The sequence below is a fragment of the Somniosus microcephalus genome, chromosome 19 (assembly GCF_052327205.1).
Source record: "Somniosus microcephalus isolate GS21.2 chromosome 19, FLI_Smic_1.0, whole genome shotgun sequence".
In the NCBI taxonomy this organism is placed as follows: domain Eukaryota; kingdom Metazoa; phylum Chordata; class Chondrichthyes; order Squaliformes; family Somniosidae; genus Somniosus; species Somniosus microcephalus.
The window spans coordinates 26,160,199-26,183,129 of NC_141005.1; the positions used below are offsets into that span (position 1 = coordinate 26,160,199).

The following is a 22,931-nucleotide window of genomic DNA, read 5'->3' on the forward strand; positions in this document are numbered from 1 at the left end:
TGACAACACCCTCTTATAAACCGGCTGCTAACCCCACCTTCAAATATCTCGTTTCCATTTCCTCAGAAACTTGACTCTTATCTTTCGGTTTCATTACTCCAGTTGCCAGAGCAGTCTGTAAATTGCAACATGACACTGGCGCTGGTCACAAGTTAATGGAAACTATAATTGTAGCTTTCTTCCTTCATTTCAGAGACCCAAGAAATCCAACCTGGCCAGCCAGTGGTGCAAGAAGAAGAGGGAGAGGAGAGTGATGATGAAGAAGAGACACCGTCACTCTCTCTAACACTCACAGCCACCAGCTCAGATACTGGCACTGCACGGACTTTAGAGGGTAGCTTAGAGGCAGGATCTGCACATGGTGAGTCACTGGGCACGAGTGGGCTACAACCAGGACAGAGGGAAAGGGTAGCGCTGCTGCCAGTTCCACGGAGGGCAAGGTCGCACAGGAGTTCTGCTGCAGAGCACTCGGGTGAGGACTCGGATGGGGTAGCCTACAGAAGAACATTGATGGGAATGCACAATGAAATGCTTGGTGCATTGGCAGGCCTGCCAGAAAGCTTAATGCAGTGTCAAGGAGCATGGAGGAGTCCGGCACAAACCTTGCCGAGGGCTCGGGCGTTCCTCGCTTCAACGTTAAATTTATCCGGCTCCAGATTATTTTTAATGAAATCGTCCTACCTCCTGGGTTCAGTGCTGCAAACTTCCATCGTACCAGCTTTCAAACAGGTGAGGTTGGTGTGTGCAGTGGGGAAAGAGTTAAACTGACATCGCTGGCAGTTTCACTGAATGGTGTAATAAAGACCATCTTTTTCTAAGTTGCTGAATTGGCAGTGGAGATAACATAGCCGGACATGGAACCATAAGAGGCCTAAGAGGATGTAAGTTCTGTTCTGGCAGGAAAATAAAACAATGAGTTGGAAGTAAAAGAGGCCTAGAGGGGCAGGAAAAGAGGTCAATGAACCAGAAGTATGAGACCCATTTGGCATAAACAGAGGTCATAGGTGCAACAACAGCTTGATATATACTTTTCAGGTAATAAAGGTGGTACTTTAATGTAACACGGCATAGGCAACCAATCAGTGAAGATGCATGCGGGCCAAGGTCCAATCAGGTGGCAGGAATTAATTTTGACATGTGTATTGTAATGTATAAAAATGTAGTGTTTGCTGTACCAATTTGGAAAGGTCTGGCTAAGACAGAGCAGACTGGTTCCCCACCGGTGCAATAAAGACAACTTGACTATCGATCTAAAACCTTGTGTCGAGTGTTGGTTTAAAATACTCCACAACAGTGTGACAACAGCCTCCTTAGAAACCAGCTGCTGACCCCTCCTTCAAATATTCCAAAAATAGTAAGACACAATTGTTAAAACTTTCTAACAATGAAATGTTATACACATCACTGATTTGCATCCACAACCAGTCCAAAGTTTATATTTGTTCAATGATCGCTTTGTAGCTGCTTTCATGTCAACGCCAAAGCTGTTTCCATTTCCTCAGAACTTGGCTCTTTGCTTTCGGTTTTATTCCTCCAGTTGCCTGAGCAGTCTGTAAATTTCAACATGACACTGGCGCTGGTCATGAGTTAATGGAAAATATTATTGTAGCTTTCTTCCTTCCCACACCTCAAGTTTTCTTCCCCTCCTCCTCTAGGGTCTTGAGTTTGTAATCTGGGCTGACATTACAGCGTGGTCCTGCAGGAGAAACCGCCAAGCAGACATATCTCTGAAATTCCTATCTAATCCCAAAGGGAATTGTTTGGAAAGCATCTAACTATAAAGTCTGAATCCCTCCCACTGCACTGATGACATGCCCACCTTCAAAGGAGGACTGCAGCCATAGTGTTCCTTACAGTATTTGATTATCTGGATCTATATTTCCATCTATAGCCCCTTTATTTTACTATTTTGTGGGCTCATGGGGTTAGGGGTAATATATTTGCATGGATAGAGGATTGGTTAACAGACAGAAAACAGAGAGTGGGGATAAGCAGGTCATTTTCAGGTTGGCAGGCTGTAACTAGTGGGGTGCCGCAAGGATCAGTACTTGGGGCCTCAGCTATTTACAATCTATATTAAAGATTTGATGAAGGGATCAAGTGTAATGTATCCATGTTTGCTGACAATACAAAGCTAGGTGAGAAAGTAAGCTGTGAGGACACAAAGGGGGGAAAATTCAGTTGTTTGCGCCTCCTGTTAGCGCCTTAAGAGGGCGCCAATTGGGGCGCAAAGCAACTAGCGCCCGGGCGCGGTGATGTTTGCGCCGCTCACGAAATTAACTAGATATTTTGCGGCGGCACTAAACACTACCGCCACGATCTCCTGCGCCGGCAGATTGTGACGTCAGTCGAGTGCACAACGCCCCGTTAGCGCCCCAGACCGGATATTGAGTGGCGCCCCCTGCCTTACCACCTGCTGCTAGCAACGACAGGTTGAGGGGAGCGTTTTGCTGTCAGAAAGGGACTGGGGGAGCGCTATTTAAAGACGACCGCTTCCTGCCTTTTATTGTCGGTGACATTTTTGCACCACGCATTCTGAGAGAGAGAGAGAGACTTCTGCAGAGATTCAACGCTGTGTGAAGGAGTTTTGAGTACTGAGCAACACTTTGCAGGTTCATTTTGATTTGCCCTTCCTTGCTTCACCAGCGCTCTGAGGTAGCGCATCGCTCCTTGGCCTTTGCGCCTTAAGGCAGGTATGAAGCGCCTGATTTAGCGCTCCAATCACCTCCAGGGACGATAAAAGCCAAGTTTGCTGTCGGAGGCGATAATTAGTGCCAGGCGCTAAACTTTGCGCACGGCCGATAATGGCGGCCCAAACGGGGTGAGACTGAATTTTTCCCCCAAAGAACCTGGAAAGGGATATAGACAGGTTCAGTGAGTGAGGAATAAGGTGGCAGATGGTGTATTATCTGGGGATATGTGAGATTATTCATTTTGGTAGGGAGAATAGAAAAACAATATTTTTTTAAATGTTGAGAAACTATTAAATGTTGGTGTTCAGAGAGATTCAGTTGTCCTCGTACAGGAAACACAGAGAGTTAGCATACAGGTACAGTAAGCAATTAGGAAGGCAAATGGCATGTTGGCCTTTATTGCAAGAGGTTGGAGTACAAGACTAAGGAAGTCTTGCTACAATTGTACAGGATCTTGGTGAGACCACACCTGGAGTACTGGGCACAGTTTTGGTCTTTTATCTGAGGAAGGATATACTTGTCTCAGAGGCGGTGCAACGAAGGTTCACTAGATTGATTCCGGGGATGACAGGGGTGTCCTAGGATAAGAGATTGTGTAGATTGGGCCTAGACTCTCTGGAGTTGAGAAGGATGAGAGGTGATCTCATTGAAACATAAGATTCAGAGGGGGATTGACAGGGTAGATGCTGAGAGGTTGTTTCCCCTGGCTGGAGAGTCTAGAGCTAGAGGGAATAGTCTCAGGATAAGGGGTCGGCCATTTAAGACTGAGGTGAGGAGGAATTTCTTCACTCAGAGGGTTGTGAATCTTTGGCATTCTCTACCTCAAAGGGCTGTGGATGCTGAATCATCGAGTGTATACAAGACAGAGATCAATAGATTTTTGAACATTAAGGGAATCAAGGGATATGGGGATAGTGCAGAAAGTGGAGAAGAGGTAGAAGATCAGCCATGATCTTATTGAATGGTGGAGCAGGCTCGAAGGGCCGAATGGCCTACTCCTGCTCCTATTTCTTATGTGCTTATGATAGCTTTGGGCCTGAAATTGCAGGTGACCCTCTCCACCAGTACAAATGAGGTACAGCAAAACCCCTCTACCCGTCTAAACACAAGGCTGAGAAATTTCTCCTCATCTCAGTCCTAAATGGCTGACCCCTTATGTTGAGACTGTGACCCCTGGTTCTAGACTCCCCAGCCAGGGGAAACATCCTCCCTGCATTTACCCTGTCAAGCCCTGTAAGAATTTTGTAGGTTTCAATGAGATAGATCAATTGATAGCTGTGAGGCAATGTATTTTTATGTGGGTATTGTTTAGATGATTACTTCCATTTTATCAATTAAATTGTCACAAATAAAACATTTAATAAAATAAATGTAGGGATGATGTTTTTAAGACAATAACTGTCCAATACCCGACTACAGCTTCGAACAGGAAACAGATTCTACTGAGTCACTGATCAGCTGCTGTTGCTCTGTTGTTGTTTTAGAATGTGGCTTGGAAAGGAATCTGAAAGTGAGACAGATCAGAGCCCAGAACCTGTTACCGCACGAAGGTTCTGTCAGTGCTGCTGATCCTGAGTTCATTTCTCAGACACTGAGGGGAGGGAGTTTTGGGGAAATGAAACTTCAGCTCAGATCTCACTGGTCTGTGATAACGGAGCAGCAGGGAGTTGGGCAATCAGAGGGCAGCAGAGCGGTGACGTTCTGAGAGTGGGTTTGAGAATAAAAGGAGGAGGGAGCCAGAGACACAGTGAGAGAGGATTGTTTAACAGAGAGAAACACAGAAGAGACGGAGCAAGACACCGGGGAGTTGAAGCAGAGAGTTTTATTCACTTATTCCATCCAGATCTGAGAGATTCTGTGTGGAGAAAAACAGAGAAGACAAACTGCTCAGAAAAGTGAATCAGGAAAGTTTCTGCAGATCAACTTTCCTTCAGATTCGCCTGGACGTGTGGTTCCAACAAGGATTGTGAGTTTATTCTGTCTTTTATTTAGGAATCTCAATATTCTAATTCTAGACTTTAAAACGGGTTGTTTTGAATCTCAATGAAATTCACAATTTCCAACAAGTAATTAATATTCTCTGAACCGGGTGAGAAAACATATCAAAGGAATCATTAAAACACTGTAGTCTGTAAGTTACTGTTGACAATATTAGGAGACAAAAACTTAATGTGTCATTTGTTTATCTGCCATTTTAATGGAGGCATTCACCTGTTTAAAACAATGCATCAAGCATTTATTAACTAATATTACCCAGGTAATTTCTTGCTTTTAAATAGAAAGGCTCCTCTGAGTCTGAGAGAAACCATTTCTGTACAGGACAGCTCTCTGCTGCTTGGTTTTCCATAACTGTACAGATTCCATTCATAGATCAAGAGAAAACCCACAGAATTTCAGAGCCCGGGATCTTATCTCCCCATTAACCCGAGTCTCAGACTCTTAAACGTTACACAGCTCACTGAGGGCTTCTTCTGGCAGATGCCCAGTATTGCAACTCAGTACCCAGCGCACCCCCGGGTCCCTGAATATTTTAACAATGTCAGGCTAGGGCAGAAAAGACATATCTCCGTGCAAAAGGGGGATCAGATTGGGAATCTGCCATTTGTTGCCTGGCTGTCAGTAAGGAGTGTGTGAAGAATATTGGTTTGTTTGGGATTCAGATATCAGTAGGAAGCCAGATTGGATTGACATTACTGTAGGTGCATTTACACAAGACTTGATCCTCAGCATCTGCCTGTACAGCCAATGCCTGGGACAATGTGTAGTGTGTTTAAAATTCTATCATTCATTCTTTGCAATTGATCTGTGATATAAAGCGTCCCAGTCACTGACGTCCTGTTCATTTCTCAACAGCAATTTGAGGAGATGAGACTCCAGGTGAAGTTTATAACCGGTGAGGGGATCGAACTTGAGATCGATCCTTCCATCCAAGTGTCGACTCTCAAGATGAAAATATATGAAAAGACCGGGGTGCCCACTTACCAGCAGCGTCTGGTGGTGCAGAACGGGAGCAGCGTGGAGCTGAGGGACGACAGAAGGCTGTCCGACTACAGTGTCTCTCCCAGCGACGCTATCAGGCTGATCGTCAAGAACGAGGAGCACATGCAGATATTCCTGAAGAACGACAAGGGGAGCACATCTACATACGATGTTCTGCCCTCTGAGTCTGTTCAGAACTTTAGAGCACAAGTACAACGGCAGGAGGGTGTCCCACCCGAGCAGCAGCGCCTGATGTATGAGGGGAAACAGCTGGAAGATGGCCGGTTGCTCTCCGACTACAACATTAAGGCTCAGGGCACCATCTTTCTCCTGCTCCGTCTACGGGGTGGTTAACCTGTGCTTGCAGCAGGTTGTACTATAGAAATTCTTCACTTTTTTCATAATATTCCGGTTTCTGATGCGCAGTTTGTGAGAGGTCAATTTTGCATAGTCACTGACTTGTCCATTACACTTTGGTTCTCATTCCTGTCTCCCCTGGTACACTTTGTAACAGCAGGAAGTTTGGTCATCTGTTAATGTCTGGCTCCAGAATGATGCCGACTGAGGCCTGGGAGCAGGTCACCTTCCTGCATTCTCAGCTCGGAAAAGATGCTGATTCAAGACACTGGATGTGAACTTTACAAGGAAGAGCAACGTAATTAACGACAGCAGGAATCAGGGGACTGGTGATGCAGTGTGTTAGATACTGACCTTTGACCTCTGATACTTGGGTCGAAAGTATGTTCTGTGACCCTTCAGGGCTCTACTGAAGAGTTAGGCTAATCTCAATCTGGCCCCTAATGAGTCCACAGCACAAAACCCATTCAGTACTATTTGACTTTCTCACTCCGAGCGGCCATAAGATAGCCGATGTGGCTATTCCAAAAACGATACACTGTGCAGGAGGGGCCACGTCACTTTGTTGAAGCCAAAAATTCCCCACACAAAGATCATAAAAAGATCGATGAAGATAGTCTTCCTGCTTCACTTTAAAATGATTCTAGGTAGTCTGCAAGTATTTGCTTTAGCCTCAGTGTGTTCTCGGAGAAATGTATGTGTTCAGCTTAGGAATGCTTTAGCATGAGCACTTGTTTTACAAAGCAGAGTGTATCAGGCCTGGACTTTGTATCTGCCAAAATATCCAAAGTGATTTGAAACTAATGTTGTTCATTTTAATAAAAATCTAAATGTTTGTTTATTTCTGTCTCTTAAGTGCGTGATGCTGTTAATTGTCTGTGGATCTGTGAGCATTATATTCGGGATCCACATTTAAACCCAGTTTTAGATGAATCGCCCGAACCAAGTGTTGATTAAAGAATCGGCTGTGACTGAGGCACCTATTAACAGAGTCAACCAATCTCACCGGCCCAAATCCCCATTTCATATTTAGCACAATTGAATGATTATATTGGCCTGGGTTTTGCGTTCAGCGGCGAAGGAATGCGTTCACTGTGCTGACAGCTGCCCACAGAGATTTTGGGGACTTTTGAGCAGAGAATTGCTGTCATCGGGTGTCTGATAAATGCCGCACCCTCTACAGTGGATTTGTGGAGTTGTGAGCAGGTAAAAAGCAACAGCGAGGCTCCTCAACCAATCAGAGTGAAGAATCCTTACTGAAGCACGCAGTCTAAACCAGGATGTATAAATTAGGAAGTATAGATTATATTTAAATCATGTACAGAAAGTGAAAGAAAGATTGGGAAAGAAAGATGGGATTAAGAGAGATAAAAGAGACATAAAAAGTAAAAAATAAAATTATTCAAATTTAAAAAAAATTTCCAACACTAATTAAAGTCCGAAGGAATGAGACTCCACACTTGTAAAATTAAGTTTTCAGGGTCATAGAGATTGTTTGACAGTAATTATGACTGATCACCGTGTTAAAAATACACTGACACCTGAATACACCAGCCCTAAATTTTTCTGCCTTGTTTAGTCAGTAACTAGTGGGTAAATACCACAACTTCATGCCCTTACATTGATTTCAGTGCTGAGTCTCTCGGCGAGGTACTGTTATAGCGCAGCCTGTAGAGGAGCAGCGTAACTCGGGTGCAACTTCCAGATTTCCGCGTTTAACTGGGCATGTGCGTACTTCGGAAGTTGCTGTCCTATTTACTCCATAACAACGTTGAGGCCTGTTAGCCTCACCATTATACTCAATGAAAAATCCGAGCCATTATACCAGTTGATCTTTTGTGGCCTTAACATGATATGTTAGAGAATATGGGCCTAGAAATTCAGTATCGCCACGTTTGGGGCGCTACAGCCGGGCATTCGCTAAATTTAGCGGCCGGCGCAACTTAGCGCCACCTTCGCCGAAATTGAGTTGCATCGCCCCAAGAGGTTGCTGCTGTGCTAAAGCAGGCAGTGCACGACTATCATAAGGCGCTAAGCCGGCGAGCCGAGGCGCTACCACCGAGGGCGGGCTCAGCGCAGGTGTGGTGAGTTATTGATTGAAGGCAGACATGCTGGCGCCGGTCAGCTCTTAAAGGGGGAGGGTTGATTTGGATTGTACCCATGCCCTACACACTGCAGCCCTGAATCTAGGCCTAAACAGCTGCTTCAAGAACGCTATGCCCACGACTATGGAGAAGGCCAGGGAGCAAGCGCAGCACTTCAGCGAGGGTGCCCTGAAGCTTCTGGTTGGCGCAGTGGAGCGCAGGCGCCATGTCCTCTTCCCTGACAGTGGCAGGAGGCCGCTGCCCAGCGAGTACAGAAAAGCCTGGAGGGAGGTGGCGAACAGAGTGACCTCCCAACAGCTTGGTCCCCAGGACACCCACACAGTGCAGAAAAAGGTTCAACAACCTCACTCGGGTTGTCAGGGTGAGTACCCTTTCCAGTATCCTCTTCATCCCTGCATGGGCACCTCACTTTACGGCCAAAGGGTCCTGAAAGCCTCAATGCCCAGCCCTCATCCAACACCTATGGGACTCTCATGAAAATCACTTGTACATTCACCACTTTACACACTGTCAGGGCTATTCGACCATGGGAGACAGTGCAGGCAAGATCAGGGCTTGACACTGTCAGGGCTATTCGACCATGGGAGACAGTGCAGGCAAGATGAGGGCTTGACACTGTCAGGGCTATTCCACCATGGGAGACAGTGCAGGCAAGATGAGGGCTTGACACTGTCAGGGCTATTTGACCATGGGAGACAGTGCAGGCACGATGAGGGCTTGACACTGTCAGGGCTATTCAACCATGGGAGACAGTGCAGGCAAGATGAGGGCTTGACACTGTCAGGGCTATTCCACCATGGGAGACAATGCAGGCAAGATCAGGGCTTGACACTGTGTTCAGAGGCCGTCCTTTCTCTTGCAGGGCAAGCTGGCCCACAATCGAAGGCAGCAGCGACGGACCGGGGGAGGCCGTCCTGACCTTAAAGACCTGAGCGACCTGGAGCAGCGAGTGGAGCAGATAATGGGAGGCCGGCTGATTGGCCCCATCACCACTGGAGATGCTGACCCCATTCTGGACAGCAATGGTAAGGTCATCACCTTTTTGACCTCTCTCTTTCCACTTGTGCCTCACACCAGCATCCTTTGCCACTCTCGAACCAATGCAGTGCATTGCAGCACTCATGCCTCCCTCGCTGCCGCCCTGTCCTCACTCTAAAGCAACTCCTGTGCCTCCCTGCTTTCAGATGATGAATCGCCAGGTGAGGAGGCGGGCCCTCAAGCTGGCACTGTGACTGATTCGGAATTCGAGGAGGAGGAAGAGGAAGCCGGCCCATCAGTGCCACCCTCAGCCGAGGCAGCCCATGGCCATGATGGGGACACATCTTCCCTGGAGGGGAGCAGGGGGGAAGGGTCTGATGACAGTGAAGCTCCGGGGCCCAGCTGGCTGCAGCAACGCGGGAGGGGTGGGGAAGCTCGGCGGCCTTCTCCCCGGAGGGTGAGTGCGGCCTCCAGTCCTGCTACGGTGAGCACAGAGGAGGTGCGGCTCCTTGGTGAAATGGGCGCCCAGGCTGAGCGCAGGCACACTGAGCTCATGGCTGCAGTGGCAAGGATGCCTGACTCCATAGAGTCACTGGCAAGGAGTGTTCAGGAATTCGGGGTAGGACAGGCCAGGAGTCTGCAGGACTTCGGGGCAGCACAGGCGGCTTCCAGTCAAGTGCTTAGTCGTGCCATGCAATCACTGGCTGGTCTGATGCAGACACAGATCAGGGCCACACGGGCACTAACTGCTGCCACCCTTGCTGGATCGGCCAGGAATCGCCGGGGCCCTCACCGCGCCGCAGCAGCCCAGCAGTCTGTGCTTCAGCAGATTGCTGCGCATGCTTCAGTGCTGGCCCGTGCGAGTGCCAGTGTATCAGCCGACCAGGGAGTGCCTATGCTCTGTCAGGTTGGTAGCATTCCTGCTGCCAACACTGTCACTCCTCCACTGCAGCTGCCACCACCCGTAGGACAGACTGCTGCCGTCCAAGCAGAGTTGGAGCAGTCAGCAGCCGGGCCCTCCAGGCCCAGAGCTGATCCAGGCCGTCCCCCAAGGGCATCTGCCGACTCACCATCTGACCCTCAGCAGCCTTCCCCCAGCCTTCCCCCAGCCACTGGGGTCCCATTGAGGAGGAGCTGCAGGGCGGGAAGGGGCAAATCGCACAAGCGAGGCGGATCACCCTCGCAGACGAAAAAGTAGAAGGTGTGGCAAAATGTTTTTTTTTTATATGAAGGCCGACAATGTTGTGTTTGTTTTTAATCACATGTGCTTCCCCTCACACTCTCGCTATGATGTCTCTGCTATCCCTTTGCCTTGCTAGGAGCTAAAGAAATCAATTCAATCAATGATCGAATGGTACCAATGCACACTGCACATGCTCAGTCTGCACAATCCAAATTGATCTCACAGCACCGCAGCTTTGGGCAAAACTATCAAATCCAAGCCCAGGCTTTTGGGAAAACCATAGGTGTTTACAACATTGGCCTGTCGTGTCTGCATCAACTCTTTTCTGAATTATCAAATAAAACATTTAATGAAGGCATTAAATATAATTCAACGGGTAAGTTTAATCGTCATTGTGAAATACTTAAGTTTTTATAATTTTCTACTTTGTTTAAAGTCTTATTTTGCACATTAGAAATTTCCACATGGCATCTCACTCATTCAAACACCTGCCCAGATACACCTACTTGGGACAAGGGTGTGACTGAGGCACAGGGGCCATCACTGGGTGAATCACAGAGCACCAGTGGGCAGAAGGAGCTGGGAGCAAATGACGAGGAAGGAGCTGTCTCTCCCTGGAGGGGCCAGAAACCTCTCCACTCAGGAACCCAAATACCAAGATCGCAGAGGCCCAGTCTTTAAAAGATCCAGGATTCACGAGTATAGATCTCATGTGTAGGCAGTGGAGACAGTCTCCTCTCATGTGGTGCTAAAGGTGAAAAAGTCAGAGTCCACACCCACATTGCAATACAATGCAGGAGGTACGGCATGTCGTCAGGAACACCAGGAGTACATCATTCTCTTCAAATAGTAACGCAAGGCTTCAATTTAACATCTCGTTTGAAATATGACACCTCCAACAATGCAGCTCCCTCTTAGTGCTGCACCACAGTGCCATCCTAAATCATGTACTCAAGTTCTGGATTGGGTATTTGTGGTAAACCACTGTTATCGTTTTCATTGTTGTTCACTGTTGTTCACTACTGTTATCGTTATTACACATTGTTACCTCTTGCTACTCACTGTGTACCAATGCATGCCTCAGCTGGCTCCACCCATGGCTCCGCCTACATGACCTGGTATAAAGGTGGCTGCTCGGCAACCCACTTCCTTCTTGGAACCAGTCATCCACGAGAGGCATGCTCTGTTCTTTAGTTAATAAAAACCTTTTCATTACCATCCTAATTCATCGCTTTTTATGGATTAATTGATAAGCGTATCAATTTTATTAACTAAATTAAAATGTCGGGACCTGAGCAGCAGCAACAGCAACAACAGCAGGCGTTGCTGCGAGCCCTTAGACCAGCATGCCTGGACCTCGACCCTCAAGTGGCGGGTTCAGCTACCAATTTCGAACACTGGCTGAGCTGTTTTGAATCCTTCCTAGAAGCCTCCGCCGTGATATCGGAGGAGAACAAATTAAAAGTTCTGACCGCCCAGGTGAGCCCTCAAGTATATACACTCATCCGGGACGCTACTACGTACACGGCGGCTCTCGACCTGCTAAAAGGGCAATACACGCGCCCAGTGAATACGATTTACGCCAGACACCTCCTGGGATCCCGCAGGCAGCAACCGGGGGAATCGGTAGAGGCATTTTTACGGGCGTTACAGACACTCTGCAGGGACTGCGACTGTAAGGCGGTATCGGCTGCGGCGCACGCGGAGGGACTTATCTGTGATGCCTTCGTTAAGGGCCTCCAGTCCGACTACTCCCGGCAGAGACTGCTCGAAAGCAAGGAGCTCGACCTGAAGACGGCCGTAGCCCTCGCACTCTCATTAGATGCGGCCCACCGAAACCTCGAAGCATACTCACGTAACGGTGCCGCGCCATGGTCATCGCGACCTTGGGACATGGGACCGCCGCCCCCGGTACCAACTACTGCAGCGATGTCCCGCAATCAACTGGGACCGCCGCCCCCAGTACCAACTACTGCAGCGATGTCCCGTAACCAGGCCCAAAAATGCTATTTCTGTGGCCAGTTAAAACACCCTAGAGCGCGCTGCCCGGCGAAGACCGCTACCTGCTCTGGCTGCGGGAAGAAAGGCCATTACGCCAACGCCTGCAGAGGGAAACCCGCGAACGCCAGCAGCGCCGCGTGTGAACCGTGGGGGCAGCCATCTTATCCGCCATTTTGTGCACCTCCGGCCGCGTGGGGATCGGAATCATGGCCGCCGCCATTTTGCCCGCCGCACTCAACCGCCATTTTGTCTCCGGACTCGACCACCGTCTCGTCTGACGACCACATCGGCTCACTCAGCCATACACTGGCCTCCGTTACGCTGGATCAAGCTCTCCCTCATCATCTGTCCAGGTCCATGATGGACATTACGGTAAACGACCGCGCCACTACTTGCCTGTTTGACAGCGGGAGCACGGAGAGTTTTATTCACCCCGACACGGTGCGTAGCCACTCCCTCACGGTCCTGCCAATGCGCCATCGGATTTCTATGGCGTCCAAGTCCCATTCAACGGACATCGGCGGCTACTGTGTGATGACCCTTTCGGTTAGGGGCACGGAATATAAAAATTTTAAACTTCTTGTCCTGCCCCGTCTTTGCGCTGCCGTTCTGCTAGGGTTGGATTTTCAGTGCCACCTTAAAAGTGTCACATTGGCATACGGTGGACCCCTCCCCCCACTCACAGTCTGCAACCAACAGCTTTTAAATCGCCCGCCGCGCACCATTTGCAGTCTTTCCACACTCAAAGTCTCCCCCCCTCCCTTGTTCGCTAACCTCACCTGCGACTGTAAACCCATCGCTACCAAGAGCAGGCGGTACAGTGCCGGGGACAGAGCTTTTATTAGCTCTGAGGTGGAGCGGCTCCTGAAGGAGGGCATTATCGAAGGGAGCACCAGCCCCTGGCGAGCCCAGGTTGTAGTCGTTAAGACCGGCAATAAAAACCGCCTGGTCATTGACTACAGCCAAACCATAAACCGGTACACTCAGCTGGACGCGTACCCCCTTCCCCGCATATCTGATATGGTCAATCAGATTGCGCAATACAGGGTATTCTCCACCATTGACCTTAAGTCAGCATACCACCAACTCCCTATCCGCCCTGAGGACCGCCAGTATACTGCCTTCGAGGCAAACGGCCGCCTCTACCACTTCCTTAGGGTTCCCTTCGGCGTCACCAATGGGGTTTCGGTCTTCCAAAGGGAGATGGACCGGATGGTTGACCAGAACGCGCTGCAGGCCACCTTCCCCTATCTGGATAACGTCACCATCTGCGGCCACGGCCAGCAGGACCATGACGTTAATCTAGGGAAATTCCTCCGTACGGCCCAGCGGCTGAATTTAACATACAATAAGGAGAAATGTATGTTTCGCACCACGCGCCTTGCCATTCTCGGCTGCGTAGTGGAGAACGGAGTCATCGGCCCCGACCCCGACAGAATGCACCCCCTTATGGAGCTCCCCCTCCCCCACTGCCAAAAAGCACTGAAGAGATGCCTGGGGTTTTTCTCTTACTATGCTCAGTGGGTGCCCAACTATGCGGACAAAGCCAGACCCCTCATCAAGTCCACCTCCTTCCCCCTGACATCTGAGGCGTGTGCAGCCTTCACTCTTATTAAGAGTGATATTGCGAAGACCACAATGCACGCAGTGGATGAGTCCATCCCTTTCCAAGTGGAGGGCGATGCATCCGACTTCGCCCTAGCTGCAACCCTTAACCAGGCGGGGAGACCCGTGGCCTTTTTCTCAAGGACCCTCCAGGGCCCCGAGATTCGACACTCCTCTGTCGAAAAGGAGGCCCAGGCTATTGTGGAAGCGGTGCGACACTGGAGGCATTACCTGGCCGGAAAACGATTTACCCTTCTCACTGACCAGCGTTCAGTTGCTTTTATGTTCAATAATAAGCAGAGGGGCAAAATCAAGAACGACAAGATCTTGAGGTGGAGAATTGAACTCTCCACCTACAAGTACGATATCTTGTACCGGCCCGGGAAACTCAATGAGCCCCCAGATGCTCTATCACGAGGTACATGCACCAACGCGCAAGTTGATAGACTGCAGACCCTCCACAATGACCTCTGCCACCCCGGGGTCACCAGATTCTGCCATTTCATTAAGGCCCGCAACCTGCCCTACTCCATCGAGGAGGTCAGGACTATGACCAGGAACTGCCAAATCTGTGCCGAATGCAAACCGCATTTTTATAGGCCAGACAGAGCACGCCTGATCAAGGCCACTCGCCCCTTCGAGCGCTTGAGCATCGACTTTAAGGGGCCTCTCCCTTCCTCTGACCGCAACGTGTACTTCCTCAACATAGTTGATGAGTACTCCCGTTTCCCTTTTGCCATCCCTTGCCCAGACATGACCAGTACCACGGTCATCAAATGTCTGAATGACCTCTTCGCCTTGTTCGGGTTCCCTAGCTATATACATAGCAACCGGGGCTCATCTTTCATGAGCGACGAACTTCGTCAGTACCTGCTCGCGAGAGGTATTGCTATGAGCAGGACCACCAGCTACAACCCCCGGGGGAACGGCCAGGTGGAAAGAGAGAACGCGACGGTTTGGAAGGCCGTCCTCTTAGCCTTAAAATCTAAGGGCCTTCTGACCTCTCGCTGGCAGGAGGTCCTCCCTGCGGCGCTCCACTCCATCCGGTCACTGCTTTGTACTGCCACTAATGCCACCCCTCATGAGCAAATGTTCATTTTCCCCAGGAAGTCCACATCGGGAACCTTGCTACCGACATGGCTGACTTCTCCTGGGCCCGTCCTACTGCGGAGGCACGTGAGAACCCATAAAATGGACCCCCTGGTTGAGAGGGTGAACCTCCTACACGCCAACCCCCAGTATGCCTACGTGGCATACCCAGACGGGCGGGAGGACACGGTCTCCATACGAGACCTCGCACCCTCGGGCACCCCTGAATCACCACCGTTATTCTCCACCACTACTCCCAACCCAACCCCTGTAGACGGCATCCCGGAGCCCCAGGATCCTTCGTTGACCACTCAGACACCAGATTCGACGTTGGATACTGCATCACCGCCGCCGCTGCTACGGCGATCAGGACGGCATACAAGGCCTCCTGATAGACTTACCTACACGAACTTTTAGTACACTTCACCCCGCCGGACTCAATTTTAAACAAGGGGTGAATGTGGTAAACCACTGTTATCGTTTTCATTGTTGTTCACTGTTGTTCACTACTGTTATCGTTATTACACATTGTTACCTCTTGCTACTCACTGTGTACCAATGCATGCCTCAGCTGGCTCCACCCATGGCTCCGCCTACATGACCTGGTATAAAGGTGGCTGCTCGGCAACCCACTTCCTTCTTGGAACCAGTCATCCACGAGAGGCATGCTCTGTTCTTTAGTTAATAAAAACCTTTTCATTGCCATCCTAATTCATCGCTTTTTATGGATTAATTGATAAGCGTATCAGTATTGAACACTCAACACTAGGTGGGTGCCAATAAAATCAGTTATTTCGACAGCAAATCCTGGTCCATGGTTAATAATTGTTGTTGGTACGGTTTGCTGATCCGACAGGAAACGTGGCTTCATCGACTGTATGGCACATGATGGAAAATGAGACCAGGAAATGCCCGAGCAAGCCATGTATTGCCAACTGACAAGGTTTCGAGTCTGAAAAATTAATTTGAATCTTTGGAGCGTAATCGATCAGACCAGTACTACCTGACCTTTCAGTCGAGGCCATGAGAAGACGGACGCACACTGGAATCCTACGGCATTAAGCCACACCATCGAGGTCAACTTGCGTCTGTATGGTGGCAGGAAGATTCAGCTTCTTAATGCGGAGCATCAGAATTAAACAGTTTGAAAATTAATAGCGATACTAATGACTTTAAATTGAGCTTTGATATTACATAATTGAATTAAAATTAGTTAAAACTGTTTTGTGACAGATAAGATCTAGTTAATGCATATTAATGCTTTCCACTGATCTGCCTGAATCTGAAAATACCTATAATTTAAATTGAATTGATGTGTAGAATGAGACAACACATTTGTAACAGGGTAAGGCTCAAGTGTGGGTGATTGTGTGCATTGTGAAACATGTCTGTTAGAGTATCAGTCATTGAAAGAATGGTACTTAGAGTAGAATATATTTACCCTCATCCCTCCAGAGATCAGGATGTGGTCCCACCACCCGCTCCGCCAGGTCTACATTTATTTTACATTTTGTATTGGCAGCAATTCTATTGCCAACTGCAATGAATAAATAAAGCTCCTTTAAAGTTATTAGACTGGTTTTTCTCATTCGTAGATCATACATTCATTTGCTGTAATTATCTGTTATAAATGTTTTACAAGTTTGTTGATATATTAAAATGCAGCGAGTAGATTATTTGCCGATTAAATTGTATGTATTACAATAATAGTAGTATCATAGAATCACACGGCACAGAAGGAGGCCATTCAGCCCATCGTGTCTGTACCACCTCTTTGAAAGAGATATCCAATTAGTCCCACTCCGTTGTTCTTTCCCCCATAACCCGACAAATTACTCCTTTTCAAGTATATATCTAATTCTCTTTTGAAAGTTACTATTGAATCTGCTTCCACAATATCACAATAGATTTCCGATCTAATGCTGCACCATAAAGATCGTTCAGAATAGTGAGCCCTAATCTACGCCCTAACTCACTCAAGGGCAGGACTTGCCTCTGGATGTCCAGATACTATTTTGTGAATAGCAAACTTTAATAGCGTTACACTATTCCCATGCCTGGGAAGGCTCTTCTGACACCTCTCTGCCATGCCTGGATGGACTGCAAATAACGGTTTCACCCGCTGTTATGTATTGTGTGTTCTATTGTGTGTTCTCCTCCCACCTGTGGTGGCGCTGTCACAGGAGATAAATGGTTGGGTATTCTCTCGGTTAAGTTTAGCTCTCTTTGTTCGGAACTTGCCAGAACTTCCTTTCCTTCCAATAAAGCACTTCATGTTTGAATCTCTGAGTTCTGAGTCCTAAATTGTGTCTAGGTAGAAAGGTACCGACACAAGTGGCAACGAGGAGCGGATGAATCTGCGTATGTTACGGGTGCAGTGAGTAAACAGAAAATTTAATTTGAAACGTGAGATGGCTACTATATTAGGAAACATCGGTGATTTTGATGAAAATGTGGAGCAATGGAGCGCATATACGGAACGTTTTGACTATTTTGTATTGGCGAATGCGGTGGCAAATGAAAAGGTCGTGCCTACCTTTTTGAGTGTAATCGGGCCGAAGACTTTCAATTTACTTCGCAGCCTCGTGCAGCCAGATAAGCCAGGAACTAAAACATATAAGCAACTAGTGGAAATTCTTGGAGCACATTTTTCACCAAAACCTCTGGTTATTGCTGAGAGATTTAGATTTCACAAACGGAATCACGAGGAGGGGGAATCAGTGACGATGTTTATTGCTGCTTTAAAAAGGTTGTCAGAACACTGCCAGTTCAAGGAGGTGCTGAATGACACCATTAGAGACAGACTTGTGTGTGGTCTGCAAAATGCAGCCACACTGAAGCGCCTTCTTACTGAGGACAACCTTACTCTTGAAAAGGCCATTGAAGTTAGTGTCTCCATGGAGATGGCGGAAAAGGAGGCTCACCAGTTGAGTTCCGAACAAAGAGAGCTAAACTTAACCGAGAGAATACCCAACCATTTATCTCATGTGACAGCGCCACCACAGGTGGGAGGAGAACACACAATAGAACACACAATACATAACATTTCCTCCCCTCTTAAATGGAAGGTCCACAGTATTCCTCAATAGGTAAGTTACTTTCAATACACTCAACTAACCTAGGGTAGAGGTAGACTGCCTCAAACCCTGACTTTACCCTGGGGTTTATTCTGCCCCAGTCTTGTGGGTAAGTCACTAAGCCTACAGATCCAAGCGTCTTGGAGGCCGCCGCTCTCTGACAGGATAGGAGCACCTGTCACTGCAGTTCAGGTGCGAAGGTACACCCGCAACGATCCAGTCCTGTCTGAGGTAATGGACGATGTCATTCGAGGGAGAGCGATAGGAGATTCTCCTAGTTTGAAACCTTACGTTTCAAAAAGAAATGAGCTCTCCGTCCAGGCAGGTTGTCTTCTTTGGGGACACCGTGTCATCATTCCGCCACCTCTGAGGGAACCTATACTGCAACAACTTCATACAGGCCACAGTGGGATGGTTCGGATGAAGGAAATGGCAAGAAGCTACTTCTGGTGGCCAGGTCTCGATGGGAATATTGAGGAGAAAGCCAAAACATGTTCCCCATGTCAAAGGGTCTGGAATGTTCCACAGCTGGCAACCCTACACCCCTGGGATTGGCCTGCAGAAGTGTGGCAGCGAGTACATGTGGACTTCGCTGGTCCTTTCGAAGGGAAGATGTTTATGGTGGTTGTGGACGCTCATAGCAAGTGGCCGGAGATCGCTGTGATGAGGTCTACCACGGCAGAGAAAACAATTGAGAAACTTGGTGAGGTGTTCAGCCATTATGGCTCACCGGAACAACTCGTAAGTGACAATGGTCCACAATTTGTATCACAGGAGTTTGCAACCTTCCTGCATGTGAATGGTGTCCAACACATCAGGTCTGCGCCCTATCATCCCTCTATTAACGGCCAGGCAGAAAGGTTCGTGCAAACTTTGAAGCACGCCTTGAAGGCATCGCAAGGTCAGGGCTTAATCCACCAACGTCTGAACAGCTTCCTGTTGTCCTACAGGAACGAGCCGCATGCCACAACCAAAACTTCCCCCACTTCGCTCATGATGAAGAGGCAGTTGCGGACAAGTTTTGACTTACTCAAACCTCCAAGGGCAGAGCAGGTTGTCCACCGTCAACAACAAGCTCAAGCTGAAAAGAGAGAGAAAAGAGCCAAGGAGAGACGGTTTCATCCGGGAGAGCACGTCCTAGCTCGAAACTACAACACTGGACCGAAATGGGTTCCTGTTACGATGATCGCGCAGACGGGCCCTGTGTCTTACACGGTTGAGACTGCTGAGGACGTCGTCTGGAGAAGACACACAGATCAACTGTTGCTAGGAGCAGAGACAGCCACAGAGGCTCCAACGTTGGCCTGAACTGTTTCCGAATGATACCGCAAACCAGCATCCTTTGCCACAGTGCTCTTCTCCAACACAGGAAGTCAAAGAGACTGTTCCACCTGTGCAAACTCCTGACTATCAACTGACACAGGCACCTTCTCCATCCAGGCCTGTGTCAATGCCTACTGCTGTGGAAGCCAGCGATGACCGCCGGTATCCTGTCAGAGAGCGGCGGCCTCCAAGATGCTTGGATCTGTAGGCTTAGTGACTTACCCACAAGACTGGGGCAGAATAAACCCCAGGGTAAAGTCAAGGTTTGAGGCAGTCTACCTCTACCCTAGGTTAGTTGAGTGTATTGAAAGTAACTTACCTATTGAGGAATACTGTGGACCTTCCATTTAAGAGGGGAGGAAATGTTATGTATTGTGTGTTCTCCTCCCACCTGTGGTGGCGCTGTCACAGGAGATAAATGGTTGGGTATTCTCTCGGTTAAGTTTAGCTCTCTTTGTTCGGAACTTGCCAGAACTTCCTTTCCTTCCAATAAAGCACTTCATGTTTGAATCTCTGAGTTCTGAGTCCTAAATTGTGTCTAGGTAGAAAGGTACCGACACAACACCCGCCAGCCAATCCTTCTCTCACCTTTAACCTTCAAACAAAAAGCAAAATACTGCAGATGCTGGAAATCTGAAAAAGCCCAGAAAATGCTGGGAACGCTCAGCGGGTCAGGCAGCATCCGGGGAGAGATCAGACAAGTGTTTGGTTTGGTTTCAGACCTTCTGTGAAAATTGGAAGTTATGACCAATGAGCAACATTTAAAAAGGAACAGAACATGGGAAGGGGGAGGGAAAACACACACAGGAAAAGAAATAGAATGATCTGCAAACTGCTTACGTGGAAAACAGGAGATAGTTAAATGGCAGAAGTGATAATAGGATGAGACATTAGGAGGCATAATGAGAACAATCAAAGAAATGTAGACCACCTCGCCAGTGCAGTGTTCTGATGGACCCCACCCCAAGCACCAGCCTGCTCCTTCCTCCTATCCACAGAAATGCTAACACATCCCTTCCCACAGTGTCAGCACTTCCTGTCGAAGAGTCAGTGGGAGCTATATTTTGGTCGAAAACAGAGAGCTGCTGAACCCTCAATTGGATCACACACATTGAACTGATCTGATAATCATCCAGTGTCCCCGGTGTCTGATCCCCAAATCTATATTCATTGACTATTGCTTCCCATTGACAAGGGTGGAATTTGAACCCAGCTGTGATTTGGTTGGTGTGTATATTTCATGCTAATGTACACGTTCATTCCGTTGTCACTAGTTCCATTGTCAATATGTTTTTGTAGGAATTAATCATATTCATTGAAATGTCAATAAAATCTGTGATTCAGTACAGTGTCTTCACATCCTTTACATTTTCACAGTCAAACACTGTTTTGGTTTGGTCTGACTCCTAACACTGAGCTGCACATCCGTCACTTGCAAATAACACAGTCAAAGTGTCACTTATTGGAAATCCCCATAGTGTCAGAGTTAAGGACGGATATTGAAGGTCAAGTGGCCTGGACTAGCCCCCTTGGGAGGTGATCAAAGCAGCTGGAAGATTGGGGGCGAGGGTTGGGGGACAGGACAATGCCTCTGTCCACAGGCTGGTGGGCGTCCAGGTTTTTAGGTGCATGGGAAGGTGAGCACGAAAGATACCTCCAACATTGTAATTGATGCGACCTTCTACTGACCTCACAAACTGCGGTGGGGGTCGGTGTTAGAGGGCATCAGCAGGCACGATCCTGGCACATCTGCCAGCCTTGTAGCCCATGGGATTTCAGGGTCACTTTTGTGTTCTGAATACTGTTCTTTGTTAAATAAAGGGCCCGATAAAAACTCGGAGCCAGGAAAAGAGCAAAGTGGGGGGAGGAGGATTTTTGGAGGGGAAACCCAGACGTCAGATTTCCCGCAGGTCCCGCCAGGTTTTAAATTTTTTTAACAGCTTTCCCACCCGACAACCAGCTAGATTGACAGGCTGTCTGTCTGTCGGGCTGGAAAACAGCTGGGGAGCAGAGGTCAGGTAAGTCCGACAGTGCGGGGGTGGGGTGGGGGAAATCGAACATCGCGGGGATGGGGGCAGTTGTAAATGGGGGGGGCGATGGAGCATGGGCCGATCGTGGGGTTCCCATCGTGCGGTATTTATAAGGTAAGCTTGGTGGGCTGGGGGAAGCAGTCCTGTTCCTCCTGGCACACAAGCAGTGCAATAAAGGCACTTACCTCATGGATCCAGCCCACCTCACCTCCTTTCAGCTGCCGGGATTCCTGAAGCTTGGGAAACCCGGCCTGCAGGCGTTAAAAATAAAACTTGAGTTAAAACGGAGACATGCAGTCTCCATAAATATTTTAGTGACTGACCAGCCTCCTGAGAGCGGATTGTCGCCCACCCACTGACCCGCTGCTGTTAAAACTGGACGTGGGCGGGGTGGAAACAGGTGGAGGTCGGGTTTCCTGTTTTTTAATTTTTAACTCCCCACACCGCCTCGGGTGGGGTTAAAATGTCTTCAAAATGTCTGTAGATTATGGCTGAGACTCAGCCTGATAGGCTGTAGGTGAGACATGTAGATGTACATTCCAGTTAGCTGGTGTACGATAGGAAGGGGTCTGTATTTGATCCCTGGATCTTGCTGTTGTTTACCTCGATTTTGGGCAGATTAAGACACCCTACAGATCCTAGGAGTCGAGAGGGCCGCTTACAGAAATGGCCAGTGGACTGTGATATCTTGGATGCCGCCTGGGTTGCCTGGGCAGGAAGTTTTTAATTTATAATATTTCTGTTCTGCTAGGATCAGCTTGTAAGGAGTCACCCAAGATTTCTCAGAGGGGAGTTAGTAGACTCCCAGGGTAGATGGGTCAGCAATGACACTACTTACACAAGTTGCTGTGGCTTCAAACCCCCCATGCTGTCCGTTAGCTGGAATAGTCACAGTCATTGACAAGTATCTCAGACTAACAGTAAAGATTGTTTTCATTCAATATTGATGGATTGCCGTTCTGGGTCAATGAGAGGTATGTTGTTTGCCCAGAGTTCTACAGGCTGTAGCCCTCAGTGATTGACGGCTCAGTGGGCCTGAACTGATTGTCTTAAGGTAGCAGCTCTCCGAGCACCAGTGTTTCCCCTTCTAGAGCCCGAGTGAGCTGTGAGGCTGTAAACTGCTCATTCATGTTATTAATGTCAAATAACTCAGTTATTGGTTTGAAGCTGTGTCTTGTCTCAATAGAGCGTTTTTCACTCCACTTTCCATAAAGGGAGAAGTCGCGTGGGTCACGTGTGATATTTTAGTAGCCGGTTTACAGAGCAAGGGTTCACTGTTACAGTCCCTGGGTCATGTTATCGTTTCATTAGAAAGTGGGCAGGAAGAAGGACCCTGAGCTTACTGGGTCTTCTGACCATCTATGGAAGCAATCATTGTTGCCACTCCAGAAGCAACAACTGCTCGGAGAGTCTCTTGCTGATGTCTTGAGCCAGCATTGACTGCCACAGTCACCAGGGTTTTGCTGACGTCATTCCATACCTCCTGCATTGTATTGCAATGTGGGTGTGGA

General features: G+C 48.4%; 1 protein-coding gene across 1 annotated transcript; it reads left to right on the forward strand.

Annotated features, from left to right (window-relative positions):
• The first annotated feature begins 4,288 nt into the window (after window positions 1–4,288).
• On the forward strand, window positions 4,289–6,871 carry LOC147104239 (polyubiquitin-like). The gene is made up of 2 exons (XM_085961432.1): window positions 4,289–4,659; window positions 5,547–6,871. The coding sequence occupies exon 2, from the start codon at window positions 5,559–5,561 to the stop codon at window positions 6,024–6,026; it is 468 nt and encodes a 155-aa protein (XP_085817558.1). The 5' UTR covers window positions 4,289–4,659; window positions 5,547–5,558; the 3' UTR covers window positions 6,027–6,871.
• Window positions 6,872–22,931: the final 16,060 nt, after the last annotated feature.

Excerpts from the sequence above, each read along its gene's own strand:
- LOC147104239 (XM_085961432.1), top strand. The coding sequence starts at position 5,559 with ATGAGACTCCAGGTGAAGTTTATAACCGGTGAGGGGATCGAACTTGAG.